This window comes from Penicillium maclennaniae (assembly GCF_028827695.1).
Source record: "Penicillium maclennaniae strain IBT 15551 chromosome Unknown utg000005l:1.0-2652337.0:1.0-2654196.0, whole genome shotgun sequence".
Lineage (NCBI taxonomy): Eukaryota > Fungi > Ascomycota > Eurotiomycetes > Eurotiales > Aspergillaceae > Penicillium > Penicillium maclennaniae.
This window is the reverse complement of record NW_026623217.1, coordinates 1,606,775-1,627,497: the sequence shown is the minus strand read 5'-3', so window position 1 is coordinate 1,627,497 and position 20,723 is coordinate 1,606,775. Positions and strand designations below refer to the sequence as shown.

At 50.3% G+C, this 20,723-nt stretch overlaps 9 protein-coding genes across 9 annotated transcripts; 5 read left to right on the top strand and 4 right to left on the bottom strand.

Moving 5' to 3' along the window:
- Positions 1–1,748: 1,748 nt before the first annotated feature.
- Positions 1,749–1,997, top strand: N7477_005836 (uncharacterized protein; the record flags this gene model as incomplete). The annotated part of the gene is made up of 1 exon (XM_056967499.1): positions 1,749–1,997. The coding sequence occupies one exon, from the start codon at positions 1,749–1,751 to the stop codon at positions 1,995–1,997; it is 249 nt and encodes an 82-aa protein (XP_056822253.1).
- Positions 1,998–4,550: 2,553 nt separating this feature from the next.
- N7477_005835 (bifunctional molybdopterin adenylyltransferase MobB/molybdopterin molybdotransferase MoeA family protein) lies at positions 4,551–6,847 on the bottom strand (the record flags this gene model as incomplete). The annotated part of the gene is made up of 4 exons (XM_056967498.1): positions 4,551–6,331; positions 6,397–6,434; positions 6,493–6,533; positions 6,590–6,847. The coding sequence occupies 4 exons, from the start codon at positions 6,845–6,847 to the stop codon at positions 4,551–4,553; spliced, it is 2,118 nt and encodes a 705-aa protein (XP_056822252.1).
- A 479-nt stretch (positions 6,848–7,326) lies between these two features.
- N7477_005834 (H(+)-transporting V0 sector ATPase subunit c'') lies at positions 7,327–8,192 on the bottom strand (the record flags this gene model as incomplete). The annotated part of the gene is made up of 5 exons (XM_056967497.1): positions 7,327–7,435; positions 7,509–7,818; positions 7,911–7,971; positions 8,037–8,071; positions 8,135–8,192. The coding sequence occupies 5 exons, from the start codon at positions 8,190–8,192 to the stop codon at positions 7,327–7,329; spliced, it is 573 nt and encodes a 190-aa protein (XP_056822251.1).
- A 329-nt stretch (positions 8,193–8,521) lies between these two features.
- N7477_005833 (Rab family GTPase YPT6) lies at positions 8,522–9,438 on the top strand (the record flags this gene model as incomplete). The annotated part of the gene is made up of 5 exons (XM_056967496.1): positions 8,522–8,574; positions 8,633–8,658; positions 8,747–8,835; positions 8,916–9,318; positions 9,380–9,438. 5 exons carry the CDS (start codon positions 8,522–8,524, stop codon positions 9,436–9,438), a joined length of 630 nt encoding a protein of 209 aa, XP_056822250.1.
- A 1,026-nt stretch (positions 9,439–10,464) lies between these two features.
- N7477_005832 (MFS transporter) lies at positions 10,465–12,413 on the bottom strand (the record flags this gene model as incomplete). Its single annotated transcript, XM_056967495.1, has 3 exons — positions 10,465–10,747; positions 10,803–11,921; positions 11,980–12,413. 3 exons carry the CDS (start codon positions 12,411–12,413, stop codon positions 10,465–10,467), a joined length of 1,836 nt encoding a protein of 611 aa, XP_056822249.1.
- A 2,301-nt stretch (positions 12,414–14,714) lies between these two features.
- On the top strand, positions 14,715–15,803 carry N7477_005831 (inositol phosphorylceramide synthase regulatory subunit KEI1; the record flags this gene model as incomplete). Its single annotated transcript, XM_056967494.1, has 2 exons — positions 14,715–14,756; positions 14,820–15,803. 2 exons carry the CDS (start codon positions 14,715–14,717, stop codon positions 15,801–15,803), a joined length of 1,026 nt encoding a protein of 341 aa, XP_056822248.1.
- Positions 15,804–17,227: 1,424 nt separating this feature from the next.
- Positions 17,228–17,674, top strand: N7477_005830 (uncharacterized protein; the record flags this gene model as incomplete). The annotated part of the gene is made up of 1 exon (XM_056967493.1): positions 17,228–17,674. The coding sequence occupies one exon, from the start codon at positions 17,228–17,230 to the stop codon at positions 17,672–17,674; it is 447 nt and encodes a 148-aa protein (XP_056822247.1).
- A 473-nt stretch (positions 17,675–18,147) lies between these two features.
- On the top strand, positions 18,148–18,511 carry N7477_005829 (uncharacterized protein; the record flags this gene model as incomplete). The annotated part of the gene is made up of 2 exons (XM_056967492.1): positions 18,148–18,157; positions 18,297–18,511. The coding sequence occupies 2 exons, from the start codon at positions 18,148–18,150 to the stop codon at positions 18,509–18,511; spliced, it is 225 nt and encodes a 74-aa protein (XP_056822246.1).
- A 307-nt stretch (positions 18,512–18,818) lies between these two features.
- Positions 18,819–20,432, bottom strand: N7477_005828 (uncharacterized protein; the record flags this gene model as incomplete). The annotated part of the gene is made up of 1 exon (XM_056967491.1): positions 18,819–20,432. One exon carries the CDS (start codon positions 20,430–20,432, stop codon positions 18,819–18,821), a length of 1,614 nt encoding a protein of 537 aa, XP_056822245.1.
- Positions 20,433–20,723: the final 291 nt, after the last annotated feature.

The window sequence follows — 20,723 nt, the reverse complement described above, 5'->3', positions numbered from 1 at the left end:
ACACGGGCACGGATTACGTTCCTGTGGCTGATGCAGAGCTTGGGCTGGTCCATGGTCGGTTGATACTGATAACTGATACTGGGTAATTTGATATCCGGTGATGCACATAGAGTGCGGGTTGAAGGGATCTATCAAAATATTCGGATGGGGATCTTTGATTTATTTGTTTTGTCGATGGGTGCTAGTTTCTTCAGGCGTTTTATGATGGTTCGAGTGCGATCTTCTTGCATGGCTACTGGCCAAATTCAATCGATTCCGGTACCCTCTCTTTTCATCATCGTATGTGCTTTGTAGATGGAGACGTCACTTGTGGATGGGTGTGGTGTCAGATGTAATAGTCTATTAGTCTATTATTGAGCTGCGTCAGCGGCATCAACATGAGTGACGCAGTTTCATCTCGTTAGTAGCTGGCTAGCTAGCTCTGGGGCTGGTCCAGGCGAGTGGGGTGGGAATGGAGCGCTGTTGCTGATGATGTACTGCAGGTGTGGCGGGTAGTGATGCGGGAACTAGGCTGATAGCAGGGTTTCAATATTCAGTGATTCACGTAGGGACGGAGTGACATAGGTGATGAGGGGTGTATCCACCTCGAAACCAGCATGGCATTCCTTACGATCATTCAGGAGCCGGTGAAGCCGGCGCCGGTATCGCTTGACATCAGCGGTTGTCGAACGTCGAGGGGGGCAAATTTGGGTACGTAGGCCCTGGGGCAAGAGTTGCGAGTTTGCCGAATGAGGGGACTGGAGATTATCATCGCGACATTGGATCGGTGGTGAAATGTGGTGAAATGGGGAAAGTTCCCCTCACCGGGATATGCAGGGAGGAATGTTCTTTTTATAGAATCGTTTTTAAATTGTTCTCCAATGATGATCACCCGAGAAAAGCAGTTTGTCCACGATGTACCTGAGAATGTGATTTTGTAGTTGAGAGACGTTCTCGCACCCGAGTAGCCCCAGACGTCATCCGGAGCCCGGTTGTTTTTTTTTTCGCTGCAAAAGGGCCTTTTGAGGGCTGTGTCTTGACGAACTGGGGAATGTGCTCGGGGCACAAGAAGGACCTTCACGAGAACTGCGCAAGTGGCACCTCCTTAACTGCGATCTCACGAACTATTCGACCGTGACAGTGGCATCCACAACGGTCAGTGGCCAGACGTCGGACGCCACCACCCCATCTGAGTGGTACGCCGCCGCCGATCGTGTCCCATTTTTTACGTGGGCCACATCCATCAGGTCACTTGGGAGGGCTGGGTTTTATGTTCTATGGGGAAGAGAGAGAGACAGAGAGAGAGAGAGAGAGAGTGTGTGTGTGTATGTGTGTATGTGTAAGGGAACAGGCCTCGTATCAGCATGGCGCTTTGCATATATCACAGTGAGCTATAGACAGCCAGGAATATACCGCTTCAGATTGACCCCGTTGCACGAGAAAAACCCCCTGGCCAAATCTCAATTTCTCCGTGGATTCTTAGTGGCTTCTCAAGTCCCCTGATCTTCATCTTCCGGTTCCACATTTTGCATCTCTTTTCCATTCCGCTGCCAGTCGCACGGGTGGTTTCATTTTCATTTGTGATTCAAAAAAGACTTCTCTGCCCAGGCTCCCTGGGACTTGCCCCCTACTCTCGCTGTCTTTTTCCCCTGGTGAAACGCGCCCAGGTGTCGCGCTTACTGACAACATTTATTGTGCACATCGCCGATCTATACAATCACCTGGGCTTCTTCACTTTTCACTCTCGCTTGGACATTTTTCTTTTCACAATGCGCGATACCCCCTCCAAGTTCATCGAGATCCTTGATCCCAAGGACAGTCCAATGCGCATGTCCGACTCGGACGTCCGCCTCGAGGACGTCCTCGCCGTCCACGAGGCAACCATCAGTCGTCCTCGCTCCTCCACACAATCCTCCAAAGCCCTGGAAAAACCACTGGCGCGCACAAACTCCACTTCTCCCACGCAGCGCTGGAAGCGCATTAGTAGTATCCTCGTGCAGCCGCGCCGGAACTCCTAGTCTCGAGGCGGGATTCAAGGCTGACAACTACCCTTCTCTCCTCCTTGCCGAGGCACGAATGACACGATGACGGACACTTACGGCCACTTACGTTTTTTTTACAAGCGGGATTCAGATTCACGTTTCATGCGGTGTATGAAGACCCCGATAGTCGATAGGGACTACTTTCGGAACTGGATTTCAAGAAAGACACCAAAAAAAAAAGGAAGGAATGAGAAATGAGGATTGATGGGATATGCACTGGTTTCCGCTTCTTGACTGGTTGGGTTGGCAAGGGGACTTGATCGCGCCGGACGCAGGAGATGCCCCTCATTCGCGATGAAAATGTGATTTTGTTATTCTATTCGGCGGGGGGCATAGGACTGCAAGGGAAGTGGATTTTACTTTCATTCAATCTCTTCTTTGCCTAGAATGGTTCTTTGAAACGTGCATGTGTATAGAGGCGTGACGGGCGTATTGATCAATAAAGTCAACTGGGCTGTTCTATTCTTTTCTTCTCCTCTCCATTTTCTCCTTTCCATTTCCTTTCCATTCAATTTCATGGTCCCGGGTGAGCAGAGCAGACACGGGCATTTGCATTCGTCAAGCCGAGGTAGTAATCCCCCAAATTGCAACCCCGTATCCGCCGGTCTGAATCTATCGGGTACAGATAGAGATGCACAACACTCACAATACACCTGTGCACTGTACACCTCGACTTCCACCCCACGCTACACGACCAACCCGGCCCTGAATAATTCCTATCAATAGTTCAACGCTGGACCTGGATGATCTGAAACCCGACCAGGCTCGACCCGCGCTGGCGCGGGAAATTTCATCGGCCAGTGTGGTCATTATCAGGTACCGGTGGACCCCGGACCTTGGGACTGGACCTTGGGAATGGACCGGAGTGGGACAAGTCTCGTACGCAATGACAGCCTCTGCCCTCTCAGGACCCACGAACGGGTGTTTACAGCAGATGGGAATCAAGGCTTGTAGCCGAGACTGGTCTTTTTCAGGGCGGAGAGTTCTTTCCCGTCTAGAGTCCATCTTGTTTTTTTTTGATGGTTGTTTGGCACGCTAACCGAACCGTTGTGTGAACTATTGGCGAAATTTCGGGGCCAGTGTCTCATTTTTTTTTTTTAATGAATCTGGGTCGGGGGCCTTTTCGATTGTCGTTGAGAGTCAGACAGTTGTGGACGATTATTTCTTGACGTGTGATTTTGGAGGGTCTGCGGGGCTTTCGCTGATTTGAACCTAGGAGATGAAGGCTGGGTTGCATGGCGTTTTCCCGAAACATGGCCGACCGTGGTTCGATGGAGCAGATCTATAGTACATGTCTTTTCGGGGTTTCAACGGTGCAATTTTCAAGTGAGGGGTTTGGACCGATGCATCTGAAAATGATCTGGTCGATGGGGATTCCAGAAGCCTTTTTGTGGCGTTCCTAGGCTCTTGGAATTGGGTCTCGGAGATATTGCGAGTGGGACTCGTGAGTGTCTAACCACACCATCTGAGCGACAGAGTTCGAAGACTCTAAGATTTTGATTTTCTCTTTGTTCATTTTAAGGAGACTTTCCTGAAGAACAAAATAAAATAAAATAAAAAGACAAGACAGATCTGTGACTTCACCTTTGCTGAACTCCTATTGTGAGAGGGGCTCTCCAGACTTCCGAGCCTATGTTATTCGACTAGGCCGCCGACTATTCTTTGCAAAGGAAAGCATCTGAGATCAAGAGATGTACCCCGACTTTTAATGCTTCTTGATTATAATGTTCTTGGCAGCCTGTTACTTTGACATTACTTTGCGATCCGCATATAGGGACTACAAAGGTCAAACATAGGACTTCTCCAAGTTTGGCATTCATTCCTGAGATCTTTCGAGAGATGTCTTGTTCCTCGCATGCATGATAAGGATCAAGACATGCGAGTAGATTGCTGTTGTATCTGAGCAACAGTGATTATTTGTATCACATACTTCCGAAGGCAAGGCACATTCGGACATTCCCATGTGTATTGACAGAAATTAGGAAAAAAGTACTTACTCACGAACGAGAGATGGTAGAGACGGTGACAGACAATACCATCTTGATCGCGTCTCACAGCTGCACCGGACACATTTCGGCCCGGAATAGAGTGGCCGCGCGATGAAGTTGAGGGAGGGACGGCCAGCATTCTATAATGGCACTGTTCATCTCCATCTATCTACAACCGAAGCTTACAAAACTGGCATTGCTTATCTCATGGACATTCTCTGGGGTCCTTTAGAAACCTGATCATGTTCCGATACTTTCCGAAAGGTTACATGGTCTCTGACCAAAGGTCACTAGTGCCGTAGCTAGGCATTTTCAAGTCGTACAATCTATAATAGCATAGAAAAAAAAATTGTATCATAATCTCATTGGCTCATGAATGTGTTCTGGCATTCCAAGACCTTGTATCTGGATAGATCGAACAGATGACAATCCCGAAAAGAACACCAAAAAGAAAGAAGAGAGAAATAAAAAACATGTCCAAAGAATCAGAGTCGTCCGGGAAATCCAGTCCCCGTGGTTTAAGGCATACTTTATAAATCTCTTAGCAAATGATGCGGGTGTCGGAGGCATGAACAGGCCCCATCATCAACGCTTCCATGATCTCGCCCTTGATACCCACGCCACGGCCAGGGCGCAGGATGACTAGGGCGTTCGCGGCGGCAAGGCTCCCCACGCGGGAGCTTCGCTGTCCCGTACCCTCGATACCAGTGCTGGTGGCATACAGACGGCCATCGGAGCGGGAAGCTGTCACCACGGCACGGTGGTACTCGGTGCGCTTGGGATCGAGAGGGAAGTGGTGCGTCAGGACGACAGCAACACGGGGCAGACCGAGTTGCGGCGCCATCCAGGGCTTAGTGGGCAGGGCCTGCGAGCTTTGGCCAAGACCGGAGAGCTTATGCAGAGAGGGAAGGACAAATAGGTTGAGGGTGACCAGAGCAGAGGCGGGGTTGCCGGGTAGAGAGAAGATGAGTTTTGACTGCCGTTCTTGCTGGGTGGTGGTTCTCGATTCACTCGTAGCCGCCTTGAAGGGGACAGTAGCGAAAGTAGTGGGCTTTCCAGGCTTCATAGAGACACGGCCGAAGTGAATGGTGCCGCCCAAGGATCGTTCGATGGTTGGTTTGAGGAGATCTAGCTCACCCATTGATACACCACCGGTGGTGACGATCACGTCGACACTGGAAGAGGCACGGCCAACGCCGCGCAGTGAGTCGCGAAGGGCATGTTCTAGTTCACCGGCGGGTGTATCGCGCGCAATGCCAAGATCGACAGTAGAGAAGCCCCATGATTGAAGGCATGAGATCAGCGATGGTCGATTGGAGTCCCGGATCTGCCCGCCAGTGAGAGGGCGTGGATCGTTATGCTCCACCAGTTCGTCCCCGGTGCTCAGGACGCCTACGGTGGGCTTTTTGAATACTTGGACCGTCTGAGTGCCGGTGGCAGCAAGCAAGCCGACCTCGCCGCCGATGGGAGAAATGATGTCTCCGCGCGAAAGAATTTTTGACCCAAGGGCAACGTCGCTGCCGGGCTCGCGGACGTTCTCGCCAGGAAGAATGTCCTCGGCGAGGATGTGGATAGTTGCTTCTTCGGTGCCGTCGGGGGTGGTGGTGGCCAGCTCGGTGTCTTCGACCATGACTACGGCATTCGCATTGGGAGGGAGAGGCGCGCCGGTGGTGATTCTAGCGACAGTTCCTGGTTGAAGGGGCTCCAGAACACCACCGACGTTGGCATGAGTGATTGATGCTACGGGGAAAGTACCATTTGTGGGTGCACCTTTGGAGGCAATAATCGCATAGCCGTCAACGATACTGGCACGGTATGCCGGCACCGCCTCAGCGGCGTAAACGTCTTCGGCGATTACTGAGCCCACAATGGATGTGTCCACAGGAGCTTCAATAACAATTGGCTCGGGCGTGTGCTCGCTGATTTCACAGAGCGCCTTCTCCACCGACAGCATTGGGTACGGTGAAGAACGATAACGGCGGCCAGGACCAGCTGACGGGTCATTGGACCGAGGAGCAGTGTGTGCCTTGACAACCAAATGACCATGGCTATGGCCGTGGCCATGGCCATGATGGTGATGGTGGTGATTGTGTTGAAGTTGGGTGACAGATGAGCCAGATGAGAAGCCAGCTTCGGCCTCTAATGACTTTACACCGGCGGCATGCATGTTTCGAGAGTTAGCTCCGGCGGATTGGAGACAGGCGTGTGGTAGAAGCTTCACAACCGCTTCAAGGTTTTCCACAGCTCCTTTCGGAGAACCAGGTAAAGTGATAATTAAAGACTTGTCACGTACGCCAGCAACTGGTCTGGACATCATAGCAACTGGATAACGGGGGTCAGCGGGGATGTAAATAGTCGAATACAAACAACGGGTGATGTCATCTCACATGGAGTTACTTTCAACGAAGCGGCGATCATACCATGTCTGGGCGATTTAGTCTGTGTTAGCGCACGAGTGCCCGGCGCCGAGACGGTATACTCACACAAGGCCCGGGGCATGTCGATGGATCAGGGGAGAGACAGCCTGCGTGATGTCATCAGAGAGGACGATGCATTATCCGTCTAAGCCTGGATTCTTACCTCGGGTGTGTTATCTCTGACTGCGAAGCCGGTCCCTCCGCTGAGTAGAATCAGATTGAACCAATTGGGTCCATCGGTCCAGTCGCAAACCGCTTGTTGGATCTGGAACACATTGTCGGGGACGATCTTGATAGCGGGAGATTCCCACTTCCCCTCGGCGGTCAAGATGGGCGTCAGAGCAGAGGCCGTCTGGTCGGACGTGGGGTCCTGAGAGGCTGTGTCGGAGACGATCAGAATGGCTGCCTTAAGTTGGTCCATGATGGAGGGTGGTTGGAAGCAGAAAAGTGGGGGAAAAGGCAGGTCTTTAATTGTCTGGGTCCGGGGTATCGCCCAAGTGGATTTTCTGTAACCTCTCGAGAGCGGTCCGTGCTACGTCTCTGTCTCTGTCTCTGTCCCTGTCTAGGGTTTTGTCTCGGGTCTTGACGGATGAGCAGACGGTACATGGGAAACGGGATACAGATGATGTCGATGATATAAAAGTTCGGTACAGATCAAGCCTTCATTTGGAACTCATTACTGTACACACATGTGATCTCCACGCTGATGCAATTCAGCTGTGCTCTCTACGTTATCAAATCCAGACGCCCTAATGCTGTGTATACATGTAAAACACGAAAGTTTTGACGGAAAATAAAAAGAGCAAGTTGCCCGAGAATCGTGCCGGGGCTAGTCATTACCCTTGGTGATGGCCCATTCGGGCAATCGTAGCCGTCTAGCGGCGGGGGAACAGTTCGACATTAAGCCGCACCCATGTCAAGGGCCTTACCGCCAACCAAAAGGCCGATGATTAGACCGAACAGTCCCAGGACTGAACTGAAAATCTCGATAACGAGAATCTTGACGAACCTACGGTCAATGTTAGTCATCCGAAATTGACAATACTATACTGCCATGCAACACGGCTCAGATGATGACTTACAGGCTACCATCAGCAGCGTCCGCAAGAGCGGCACCACTGCCGTTGATACCAACAGAGATACCGCAGATCAGATTGCAGAATCCGACGGTAATTCCTCCCCAGAACAGCGCATATCCGGTGTAGAAGTTGCTCTTAGTGAAGATCTCGGCTTCGGGGACGGGGGTGAGCTTTGAGGAGAAAATAATCGCCATAATTACGCCGTAGATAGCAACGACTTCGCAAAAAATGATGGAAATCAAGTTCTTAGTGCGAATTTGGGAGAGCGCGGACACCGCCGCCGACGATCGAGGAACCGGTGAGGAAGATACCCCTGCGATAAACCCGGAGGTTAGCAAAGACGAAGATTGATCAACCATGAAGCATGATCATACCATGCAGCTCCGACCACAGAACATCCAATACACATCGCGATACCGATGTTCGCCCAGGCATAAGGGGACACCTCTTCGAGGAAGCGGCCAACCTAAAAGTGTTGGGTCAGTAAGGCTCGCAGCCAGCATCACTAGCTGCATTGAAGGCCGAGCATACATTGAAGGCTTCACCTTCCCCCTGGAAGAGCATATCTAGAAAGAGAGTCAGCTATGGACTCGGGACTGAGACCGGGGTCCGGGGGGTTCGACACGTACACAACCCAACCACGAGGAGGGCGGTCGTTGAGAGACCAAAGAGGTACCGGAGAGCCATGGCGACCTCAGCCTGAAGATGAAGGAATGAAAAGGGTTGACGTGGAGGAAACCCGATAAGGTAGCTGAAGCTATGAGGTGGAGGAGGATTGGGACTCGCTGGTCGGACCGGATTAACTGCTCCGAGGCGGTGGACGACACTCGCCGTGTTTCCCCAGATCCACGCTTTCACTAACAAGAGGGTTGACGGACACACTGTTGCTTTGGCTGTGTTTATTTTGCCATTGCATACCCATCCTCTGTGTCTTTATTGACAGGAGTGCCCTTGGTGCCGCCGCGCGTTGATTTTTTGACCCCCTGAATCCTCCCCTCCCTAATATCTCCGACATCATGGCCTCCAGCTCTGGAGTAGGGTCTTATTCGAACCCTTTGAAGAAATTCAAGTGAGTTGCATAACCAAAATCAAGCTCGTTGAGATCATGGCACTAACATGAGACATAGGTTGGTGTTCTTGGGTGAACAAAGCGGTATGGCCATCTCGACCTTCGCGCCACACCTACCATTACCAGGAGGGCACGAACGTGTGAAGAACACGGATTCTGATGATTGTTATAGTTGGAAAAACATCTTTGATCACCCGGTTCATGTACGATTCGTTCGACAACACATACCAGGCTACGATCGGCATCGACTTTCTGTCCAAGGTACTTTTACTCCAGAGTCATTGAAGCAAATCTACGTTGCATTGTTTCCAGCAGCTGAAGCTAATTTCTATTCTCCTCAGACGATGTACCTTGAAGACCGCACCGTCCGCCTTCAGCTCTGGGATACCGCCGGACAAGAACGATTCCGCTCCCTTATCCCTTCCTATATTCGAGACTCAAGTGTCGCCGTTGTTGTCTATGATATTTCGAACGCCAAGTCCTTCCAGAACACTCGGAAATGGATTGATGATGTGCGTGGAGAGCGCGGTAACGATGTGATTATTGTGCTGGTGGGTAACAAAACCGATTTGAATGACAAGCGTGAAGTTACAACAGCACAAGGCGAGGAGGAGGCGAAGAAGAATAACTTGATGTTCATTGAGACTAGTGCCAAGGTCGGGCACAACGTTAAGCAACTTTTCCGGAGGATTGCGCAGGCCTTGCCAGGAATGGAAGGTGAGGCCAAGCAAGGGGAAAGCACAAGTACGTTACCGCGCATTGATGGCGCCGAGGCGCTCTACTGCAGATACTAACTACTTCGCAGTGATCGATGTGAATATCCACCCGAAGGAAACCACCACCAACGATGGCTGTGCTTGCTAGACACCGCACTCCACCCCACTCTGTTTATTTTAATCACCTCTGACCGATTGCTATCGTCGAGTCTGTCCATGATATGCCCCAATTTTATTACAGATGTACATGTTTCCTTTCCCAGTGCTCGTCGGGTGAATAGCGTGAGGTTAGATCTTTCAGGCTTCTATGCGGTTGCGTCCACTTTTGCGAGTTGTTGCCTGGATGGTGGGCGTTCTGATTATTGTTCTATCCGCATTATATCTCGTTTCCATGATCCACCTGGAGGTTGCTTTTTGACTCATACGAGGGCCATCCTGGCCCAAATGGCCCCAAGGCTGACATCTCGCATATGATGTTATCGATGAAGCTGTACATTATGGCATCTTCATGAATATTTTTGCTCTCAAATTAGCACATTGATTATAGATCCACCATTGTACAAGTCTTATTGACTTTGGGCCTGAAGGCAGCTGTCCTATGTAAACAGGCTTTCCACCCAGGGGTTCTACGACCTGGCTCAGGAGGCGGCCATGCGTTCATGTAAGAATGATTCTTGAAATATTAGTCGAAAGTAATAGAAAACTGTTTAAAGAAGCTTTCATTGAATTAAATATCTAGGTCTCTCTAGACTGTCTTCTTGAACGAACTACAGGATGTCGGCAAAAGCTGCGAAAAAACATTTGTCACACTTCTTTATCTCAGACTCGGAATTAAGCCCTCGATTTCTCTGTGAAAGCACACGTTCAGGGCATGAGGTATTACAGGATGGATTTCTTCCTCAGCTCACCTACTCCACTCCAATGCACAAGACCGATATGATTGAGATGATCAGAAAACTGAGCCAACCAGCATTAATCCTCGATGATCAATTTTTCCATCGCGGTCTACTGGGCTGAACTGTGCCGTCTTGGCTAAACTTTTGTTTTCAAGGACGCTGCCTCAGAAGTGCTTGTGGCTGCTCATCATTTCATTGGAACAATTAATATTGAGAGATTATTTTATGACCACTGTACAGGTCGGGGTAGTAATACAATTTTGTAAGAGTCTTGAAAACTAGGAAGCCTCAGCAACTTCTGTCTCCTCGCCAGTCTCTTCTTCAGGCGCAAATGCTTCCGCGGCAGGCTCGAAGAAGGGAGCAAACTTGCTCTTCATTCTAAGTCTCCTGCCATAGAAATAGAATGCAATCGGAATAGGAACCAGGCAAGCGGCAACACAACCAAGCAGAGTCGAAGCCCATTGGATGCCCATGTTCTCAAACATTTGACGTGAGAATAGAGGGAAACTGGCGGCGACCATTGAACGACAGAACGTGTTGGCGGCGATGGCAGATGCGGCACTATTGACAATGTTAGAGGACGGTGGAAGGTAGCCGGCGTTTTAAAGACACTTACAACATGAGATAGGTATCAATCAAATAGTTGAAGAGTTGGATGAAAATGATCAGAAGACCGAATCCAGTAAACAAACCACTCAAGGTTGGCACGATCCAGTGGACAGTGCCTGAGAATCCAGTCCATCCGAACCAGAAAAGTCCAGCCGCAAAGAGGACACCACCAAGGATCACAGGAGGACAGCGCCACTCGGGAACAGGCACGCCGCTGTTCGCATCAAGCTTTTTGTTATACGATTTGCTGGAAATAATAATGTATGAGGCAGCAGTGAGCAGACCAACGACCATGCCGAACAAGGGAAGTCCACTGACACCGGCATTGAAACCATACACACCCTGGAAGACAACGGTATAGGCTGTCAGGAAACAGTAAAGAAGACCGTAGATGAAACTGAGATAGACCGTGACTGCCAGGATAAGTGGCTCGCCGAAGAGCAAGCGGAGCGGGCGCGAGAAGTTGTTGATCATCAGCTCCTTGAAGTCCACCTCAATTTCCTCCTGCTTGGCGTGGATTCCCCAGTTCTTTGTCCGACGGCGTAGCTCTGCAGCTTTGTCAATCAGCACCACAGGCGGATAGGATTCCTTAAGGAAAAAGAGGTTCAACACGAAAGCCGCATACCCCATAAATGCAGGGATATAGGCTGTCCACCGCCAACCCAGATAGGACATGTTGATGAAACCCCCAATGAAAGGTGCAACCAGAGGGCCCAGGAACACAGTGCCAGAGAAACAAGCGATCGCAGTACCACGGGTACGGTTGTTGTAAATGTCGGAGAACACAGCAGCGACGACCGCCAGGGGCGAACTTCCAAAGATACCGCAGAAAAAGCGACAAATCATTAGTGTCTGGATATCTTTTGACACTGCCACTGCTGTATTAAAAATACCGAAGCCCAGCATAGCAATGATGATACCGGGGCGACGACCCTTGAGCTCGGAAAGTGGCGCCCAGAGTAGGGGCCCCGAAGCGTAGCCGACAATGTACAGGGTGCTGGATAGAACGGAGACTTCGAGACCGACGCCGAAATACGAGGAAACATTTTTTGAAGAGGCGCTGAATATGGCAGAATCAAAGGTCGAGCAGATGCTTGTGAATGCGAGCATAGCGCTGATATAAATTCTGTAATGGAGTTAGCGCCGAAAGGTATCACATTGCGTGAGAAAATCAGGTGACCTACTTTGTCTTTAAAGGCCAGTTCTGAGGGTATAGAGGATCATCTGGCCCGTCGAATTCGACAACGTAGTCCTCGCGGTTTGGCAACTGCGGGGGATAAGGTTTTCCAGCGCCGAATGCCGGGAGGGGAAGCTTGGATTGTCGCGATTTCACGCTCTCGCCGACAGTCAGAGAATGTTGGAGGCGTTGAGTTTCAATGCGACTCAGTGCCTGGGACAAGTTCGTTCGTTGGCGCTCCAGATCGACCTCTGTATTGCGCGACTGCAGTCTGCGAAATTGGGGATCATAGTCGATGGAGCTGCTTGAGCCCGTTGAGGAGGTCTCTGAGGTCCTCGGCCGTTCAGACTCTGCGTGAGGCTTTTCATGATAGTGGGAAGACCCCACTCGGGCATCAATCTCCGCCCGCTCGAGATCCTCGTCGGTTTTATTGATACTCATCGTGATCGGGGCGACGGGAAGGGTCGAGCTTGGTTAGGGGCCGCAGAAGCTTGTGGCATCAAAACTTTCGACTTGGACGGCGAACAAAGATTTTCAAAGTAGTTGCCTGGGACCCCCTGTATCAAACCATGCTCTCTCTTTCCAAAGGCGATAGGCTTTTGAATAAAAAACGGCGCTAAAGTCGAATAGATTCCGTCCTAACCGTCTCGACCCCACCATTGGACGGCTACTACTATGATCGCAATTGCCGATTGTCCACGAGAGAATGACTGGAGCAAGACTTCCTCGATATAGCTAGCAGACATTGATGCTGGAAAGATGGGTTATAATATTGACAAATCCCGTCGATTGCAGACCTCGGAGGGTGGTGGACGGAAAGGAAGCCAGAGCCTGAAGCTGCATTCCTCGAAATCGAGATGATCCCAGGATGTGGGTCTAACGGACTAGTGGTAAAATATTCCTCGAGAACCTTGTTCTGATGTCATCATTGGGCCCCGATGATTTACCGTTCGGGCGCCGCTTATTAATCTGGCCCGCACCGAGAACCTTGGAATGCGACGCTATTCCGGGAAGGACGACCGCGCAATGGTCAAGGATGTTAGCTGGGTCCATCTAGGCGTGCTTGTGTGCTTGTGTGCTTGTGTGACAGAAGCATTGAATCTGTCACGATCAGTCCGATGTGAATATCAGGTGTTTGCGGTGGGGATTCAAAAGTTTGAAACCCTCTGTGCACCGCCTACACCCTCACCGCCGCTGCCACGACCTCACCGCCTATACCCCCCTATACCTTCTAATGCGCACTAGACCACACGGGCAACAATGAGGTTTTAGGACGGCAGAAATAAATTGGCAAAATAAAGGCGGTAAATTGAGGGTTTCAAACTTATGAACAACCACTGTACGTGCGGGTGTTTCTATTCTTTATGCTTCTTCTTTTCCTTGTAAGACACGCAGAATCCAACCAAGTTCTGTCACCACTAGACATGACTGATGCCAATGCGTAACACTTGAGATGAATGTCTTCCTTCCATATACCTTGAAGTTGGTTTAAAATCAAACACCATGTGGAGACGCAAAGCCACGTTCCGGGTATATCCATATCTCACAATGATCCACAATCTGGAGATGAGCATTGATCTTCTGAAGGCTCTGCAAGGCTCACTTCAACTTTATGGGGACTCTAGTCATTAGCAAATCAACAAACCCCCGACACAAGTCATCGAAAGATCTAGGAACATTGGCCAAATTTTCGCAAGCAGCGGACAAGCTGCTTTGTAGTCTCGAATCTACCTTATTGCCATAGTTTCAGAATCTGATGATCTTGATTGCATCCCGGTAAGTTTCACGATACAGCATCGAAACATCATTTGTGCGCTCTGTTCCCTCCAAGCCTTGAGCCAAATTTCCGCTCTCTTGCCGATATCACTGCTGATGTTAATCTGCATGGCTTGTGGTTGTGGGGCCCTCCAGAATACCTCCCTCTGTCTAATGATCATTCCCCTGTGAAGGAATTCCTTCCCTATCTCCGCGCACAAGTTCTTGTCATACAATATAGCAACACCAGCACATCAGGACACCTGAATCTCCTTGTTCATTCAATGAAATGCAAGCACCTCTCAAGCAAATTCCAGCATGAAGGTGCCACTCCACTGGTGGCAAGTGGTCGAGACAGTAAGATTGCCCCCCTACGTCCACGAGAACTAGGTTGTGGCTTCGATATTACATATTACCGAAGTTCTTGGAAACAATGCAGCTTGAGAATTTGCCAGGTTATTTTTACGCTGCCAGGCAGTGTGCCACAGATTTAGCCATTACGATAGCTTCGATGGATCGGATAGGCCTTGTATTGGACGATACATCGGCCGAATCTGCAAAAAAGACAGGCATTGAACTCCTCTGTGTCAAATAGGGCTTGCGAAACTCAATTACATTTTGTAGAAGACCCTGCGTGGTTCATTAACAGACGCTAGAACTGGAAGTGGAGGTGTGGCGGATGCGGTCGATCCGGAAGCCCGCGATGGGAGACATCATTCTGGGGAGACATGAAGTCCTGGAGCCTCGAAAGCAAGGCAGACGAAGCAGGCTAGGGTAGTATTCAATGAAGAAAAATATGAATACCCTGAAAAAGTCAGGACGCCACGCACAAAAGTAATGCAGAGCCGATTCGGTAAGAGATCTGCACGGCTCCGCTGGGAAACGACGCCCCTGGTTCGTGTGCGCCGCTGTACTTGGCCTCTCTTTTCGTTCTCACCCTTCATCAGCATCGTCATCTATTCTTCAATCTTGATATTCTCTATCAAGATGGGGTCCTTTTCTCGCTTCTTCCGCTTTCCGCGGCCAGAGGTGAGCCTCCCCTTTGTTCCCCTTTGATCCGCCCCATCCGCTAACCGCCTGGTGACGTTGCAGACCTTTCTCTACGTGATGAGCCTGGAGACAGGCGCGTCGTTGATTACACTGTCGCTGCTACTTAATAAGATCAGTGGTCTATATGGCCTCCTCGCTCTGTTGACCGGCTATCATCTCTCCCCGGTTCAACTGTCCATGTACCTCTACTCCCTCGTTGCTCTCGCCCTCGCCGCTCTGCTCTTCCCGCACATTCGCAAACAGTCCCCATTGGAGTGTCTCGCCCTCGCCTATCTATATCTGTTGGACAGTCTGATCAACGCGGCCTACACCGCCGCCTTTGGTGTGACCTGGTTCCTTGTCGTGTCGCAGAACTACGATAGCGCCAACGCCCCCGGGGCTGAGACCATCACCCAGACCGCTGGATTCACCAGCCCCAAGTACGATGCGGCCTACGTCGAGATTCAGAACACACAAGATGGCAACAAGTTCATTGCGCACCCTCCTCGCAGTACTGGCAATCTCAGCAATGCGGTTGACCAGCCCGAAAGCTTCCAGAGCATCGTCTTCATCTCTTTGCTATGGATAGTGCGTGTCTATTTCGTCCTGGTGATGCTTGCTTTCGCCCGCCAAACTCTTCGCCTCTGGGTCGCCGTTCCCCGACACACCCAGCTTCCCACCCACAGTCGCAATGTGTCGATCGCAAGCGTGGCGGATATCGACCGTGAGCCCTTCACCCCATACAGTCCAGACGGACAAGGCTGGAAGGGCAAGCTGGGCCGTATTATGGTTAGCATTGGCCACAGTTACTGGCTTGGTGATGAGGAAGATGGGAACTGGCTGAGCGGCATCAATCAAAAGTTCCTTCACCGCAGCACCCCTAGCACAGAACTTCCTGGTCCCCTGGAGCGGGAGCGAAGACGCCGATCGGGAACCGGCCCGCCTCAGCCCTCTCCCTCCATTATCAGAAATGGCAACCTACAACAAATTAATGAGCACCCGCCTGGAGTCAATGTCAAGATGCAGGACTGGACCGAGCCTCGATAAATGATTGTTCAGCCATGCTTGCCGTGGTTGCAAGCCCTGATTGCCAGCGGCCCAATTCCAGAGGGCCTTCTCACACTCCCCCTCTCACGCTTCTTGGACTTCCATGCTAGGTGCAAATTTGTGTCATTTCGCATTCCGCCACGCAGATGATCCAATTGGCCCTTGTCCCCATCCTTTCGTTCAACCGACGGTCACTGCGAAGAAGCCAGCGCTACAGCTTTGCACTGGAAATTATCTATGACGCGAGGTCTTTGCCTTGGTACCATATTCACATTATTTCACATGACAAGAGAATCATGAATCAGATCTTGTCTGCGTACTTTGTTACATCACCAACCCCTGTCATTTTCTTCCGGGTCTTGTGAGGCGTTCCGGTTCTTACGACGTTGTGACTACGACGGTGGCGAGAGACTAACTCTCGGTATGCATTCTACCTCCGGGCGTCATGAACTGTACATTTGCATGAAGTTAGGATAGGTCTACTTGTCAACGCTTTCGGTACGGACTCACTACATAACCACAGCGTCTCCGCCTGTCTTCTAGACAGGCTCTGGAGATTTTGCCACTGTACACTTTATATACCAAACATGCATACACCCTCATGACACCCGATTCTCCAACTCTCGAGACTTTGGTGCCCCGTTCTACGCACGTGCTTTCTAGAAATTAAAAATTAGAAAATCTTTCGTGGCAAAAGACACTATCCTTGCATTGACCTGTAGGCATCAATTGATAAATAGCCTCGATCCATTACGTTTCTTGGGGATACAACCAGCGTGTCGATTCCTCGATCTATAGTTCTTCGTCGATCTCTGTTCGCGAATCAGTCGAATCCCAGTGCATCAACGGATTTCCGACAGTGCGAATAAACTCGCCTGACGATGCATCTTGCATTATCAGCCCCTATTTCCGTCAAATAGCTGCCTATGGGAGCGCTCGAATGCCCAACGAATGCCCAATATCAGAAAATGTTTCGCCGACGATTGCCCGGGTGGGCCAAGATTAGGCTCTAAAGGAATGATCGGTAGTGCCAAGGACCTCAATTCGCGCATTTTGAGTTCAGATCATCGTGCACGGCGTGTGGCTGAGGAGTGACAGGATTCTCCGGCGTGCTTTAGGATGTATCCGCGACTGCCATCTGCAACTTTAAATTCATATACTCCTGGCTTGTTTCATCGCCTTCTTCGGTCTCGATTCTCCTGATTCCACCATGGTTTTTTATACTCAAATTGTTGTTCCTGGTAAGCTGTCAACTCTATTGAGGTCTCTATTAAAAGTCATTCTTAACGTGTCAGATATCCGAGAGGAGTCTCGCGGGACACAGGGTTGAGCTCCTGTTCCGTTGAAAGAGAATTTTTCGAACGACGCCCACATCGATCTTCCAGATTGAAACCATCTTCAACCAACCTCACCATCCACCCCATATGTTCTGCATTCAATTCGACGCAGCTGGCATCTATCTCGTCGGCACAGCAGCTGAACAATTCCACGTCCCATTCGAAGAGCTGATATCGTTCGCGGGAGGCGTCATTGGTCTACTCGAGTACGGCCTCACCTGGAAAGTCCTCCTAGGAGTGCTAGGCCGTGCACGGCATCAGCTATGGCATCGGCCAGACATATCGCTTGACCAACGACTTCCCCTCTGGATCGATAACTCGGGGCCTGTTCTCTATGAGGTCCGCTACGGAGAAGATTCAATTCTGGTCAGAACCCAGAGCTTGGAGTCATCTCGATTCGGAAGAGCAATCAAGGAGCATTGGGATGGGCGCATGATGAAGCCTAGCAATTTGTGGATCATGAGGATGGTCTTCGAAGCTTTCTTTGTTGGGCTTTGGCGGAACATGCGACGTTTCAAGCTCCGCAAATTCTGAGCTATACTCTGTATGCCTCCTTGAAAGATTACTTCGGCGGGCCATTGTCAATCATTTGAGCCTTGCTTTGGATGCTTACTATTGCGCTTTTTGTGTTTTCTTCTTGGGTGTTTCCGGAGGTAATGTTTTCGTTTTATTGTCAAATCTTGGACTTCGACTGTCATGCGCATCTATTATGTCGAGTCACAAATCCTGATCTATCCCAGGTATCTTGATCTCAATTATCAATGGATGGCTTTCGAGGTTCTTATGAAGATGATCATGCAATAGGTGTGTCTGACAGGCGGTGTGGTGGTGGTATAAATCGTCAAGTGTCCCACAGCGAGCTCCGCGCGTTTTCCCCGAGATTCCTGACGGCAAAATATTAAGCCTTGCAGGGGCCTCAACCCAGATAAGGGGCACAGTGCCGAAAGAATCGTGAATGCGCAATGTTTTGGGAAATGGGAATGTGCAAGAATATCTGATAAGTCGTCATGAACTCAGGTAGGCGACTGGCTTCGCCATCCATCACTTGCACCATACACAATCCTTAAAAACTCGTCTGTAAATTCAAAAACAAATCACCGGTATTACACTCATGCAGAATGATCCCAGCTTACCCTTCTTACTGAATTACTGGCAGGAGTGATTGCTCAAACAACCTCATCTTCCTTTGAGGTCATCCGTCGTCGCATGCAAGTAGGTAATGTGCTGCACGAGGCCTTTGATCTTGGCATTGTTGGCACTTCTCGTAAAATTTGGACGAAGAACGGATTTCGTGGATTCTTGGTCGGGCTGAGTATTGGGTATATCAAGGTTGTGCCGATGATTGCGACTAGTTTCTTGATTCATGAATGATTGAAGTGGACCTTTGGGATCTGAAAGGCATTTTGTTTCTTTTAACAACTTTACACATCATCATTAAAAGGTCATGGCTAATAATCCCTTCAACTGTTGTTGTACTTCACTTAACCTATGCGACTAAGAGCAAGCGGTGCATGGAAAGGGTAGCCGTGAGGACTCCCCACCGAGTCTACAGAGATGACCTGCGAACGATAGAAAGAATAATTGAATGGCTTTAAGAGATAAGCTGCTTTACGTATCTCATCTCCTCGGCTTTGAAATTGGGCTCGACCCATGATATCCGCCCCCGTCTACATATGCTCTATTTCTTCACAAAATCGAGCCCCCGGGCTAGCCAGCATCCAATTTTGAATCCGACAACGGTCCCGCCTTCATCACGCCGAAGCACCATAGTCCAATCGCCCGGAGCAGGTGCATCTAGACCGCGAGGGCAAGTCAGAGCCCAGACATCGCCGCCCAGGTATCGCATAGGAGTTGCGGGTCCTCGGCCGAGGTATCCATCGAAGGCACCGTACAGCATTCCTGAGTCTCCTGAACAATGGAACGTAGATTGAACCTCTGCGCAGGTATATGTACCCTGAAGACGTGTAGTTTGGAAAGGAAATGCGTCTTTGATCAGACGTTTGGCGTCAAGCTCGCGGTTCTCCACAATACGATGGATGCGTAGGCTATCTCCCTCAATAGTCGCCGTCATAGAATTTGATTTCCCGTTTGTAGCATCAGTCAACCTGATTGTCTCATGGTTGCCGGCATAGGATATAAGAATATCTCCTTCCCGGGATCCCTTGGCCACAGTGATGGCAAGCTGAGTATCCTGGTCAAGGAAAACACCAGCCCAGTCCGCATTGGCCGCAACAGGGGTGCTCTCGTTCTTGGGTTTGTCCAAAATACCACGCAAAATGTCGTTGACGGCCGCCGATGCATCGGCCTCGTGATTGAACAAGACGACCACTGACAGATGCTCGTGAGGTGCGTGGCGTCGGTGCAGACGGTATCCACGAAGCGCACCACCATGACCAATCGAATCCACACCATCAACATCAACATGGGCCATGCCATAATGATACTTGGCGGAATTGCCATCAGTGAACGTCTGCGGTTCGTAGATGGTCTGATACCAGCTTTGAGGATCTGCGAAATTCTGTTCCAGGTGCTTTTCCCAGGCGATCATATCATCAAGAGAAGCCACCAACCCAGCATCTCCAGCCCATTCCATCCGATTCACTGCCGGGTAGTATCCACTTTCCTCTTTTCCCTCGTAGCCCACACAGGGAGGAGGGTGATGAGCGGTGTTAGCGCATAGGAAGGCAGTTTCCATTCCCGCCGGGCCGAGAACGCGTTCCTTCAGCAGTTTACCAAGCGGCTCCCCGGTGACTCGCTCGATGACTCGCGCTACCACGTAGAAGTTGACATTGCAGTATGAGTATTCCGTCCCGGGCTTGAAGTGGAAAGATCTTGTACGATCCATCGCTGGAGGTCCGTCACGTTCTACTAGGAATTCGTCTTCTGGCTTAGCACCCCAGAGAGTGGTCATGGCCCAGTAGTCACGCAAGCCGGATTGCATGTCAACCATATTCTGGATAGTCAATCCAGTGTTCTTGAAAACCTCAGGCTGCAGAATTTCACTAAGAGCGTCGGAGAACTGCGTCTGGACGTCTCCCTTAGTAGCCATTGCGGAGGTCGGGTTGCGCTCAAGATCGAGAAGGAGGGCGCAGACGAATTGCTTTGTGATGGAGCAGATGGGCATTTGGGTTTGAGCCGTCAGAGGAATCCGCTCGTTCATGTCAGCCCATCCCCAGACCCGTTGTCCAACAATCTCGCCATCCTTAAGGACAGCGATTGCACCGCCTGGTCCGCGGTAGCGAAGAGCAATGGTATCTAGAATGGCCTGGACGGATTTCGGATCGGCTGGCATGTTGTTGAGAGTTGAAGAAGGCAAGTTGTTATCGGATGACTCCGCTTTTTATCGAGTGAGGGGCATTCCCCCGATCTACTGATTACATTGATCCGGTCTGGAAAGACCCAAATATCTGTATTAGGCCATTCTCGATACTATTTTTTGTATAATGAATCCTTCAATCTCTCATGAATGGCAGTTCTTTCCAAATAGTAGTTTCCCCACATTCCGAGTCCAGGAACGAACAGACCTCAGATGCAGGTTTACCCCAGGCCCCACGTAACCCGGATTTAGGCAAAATGCAGGATA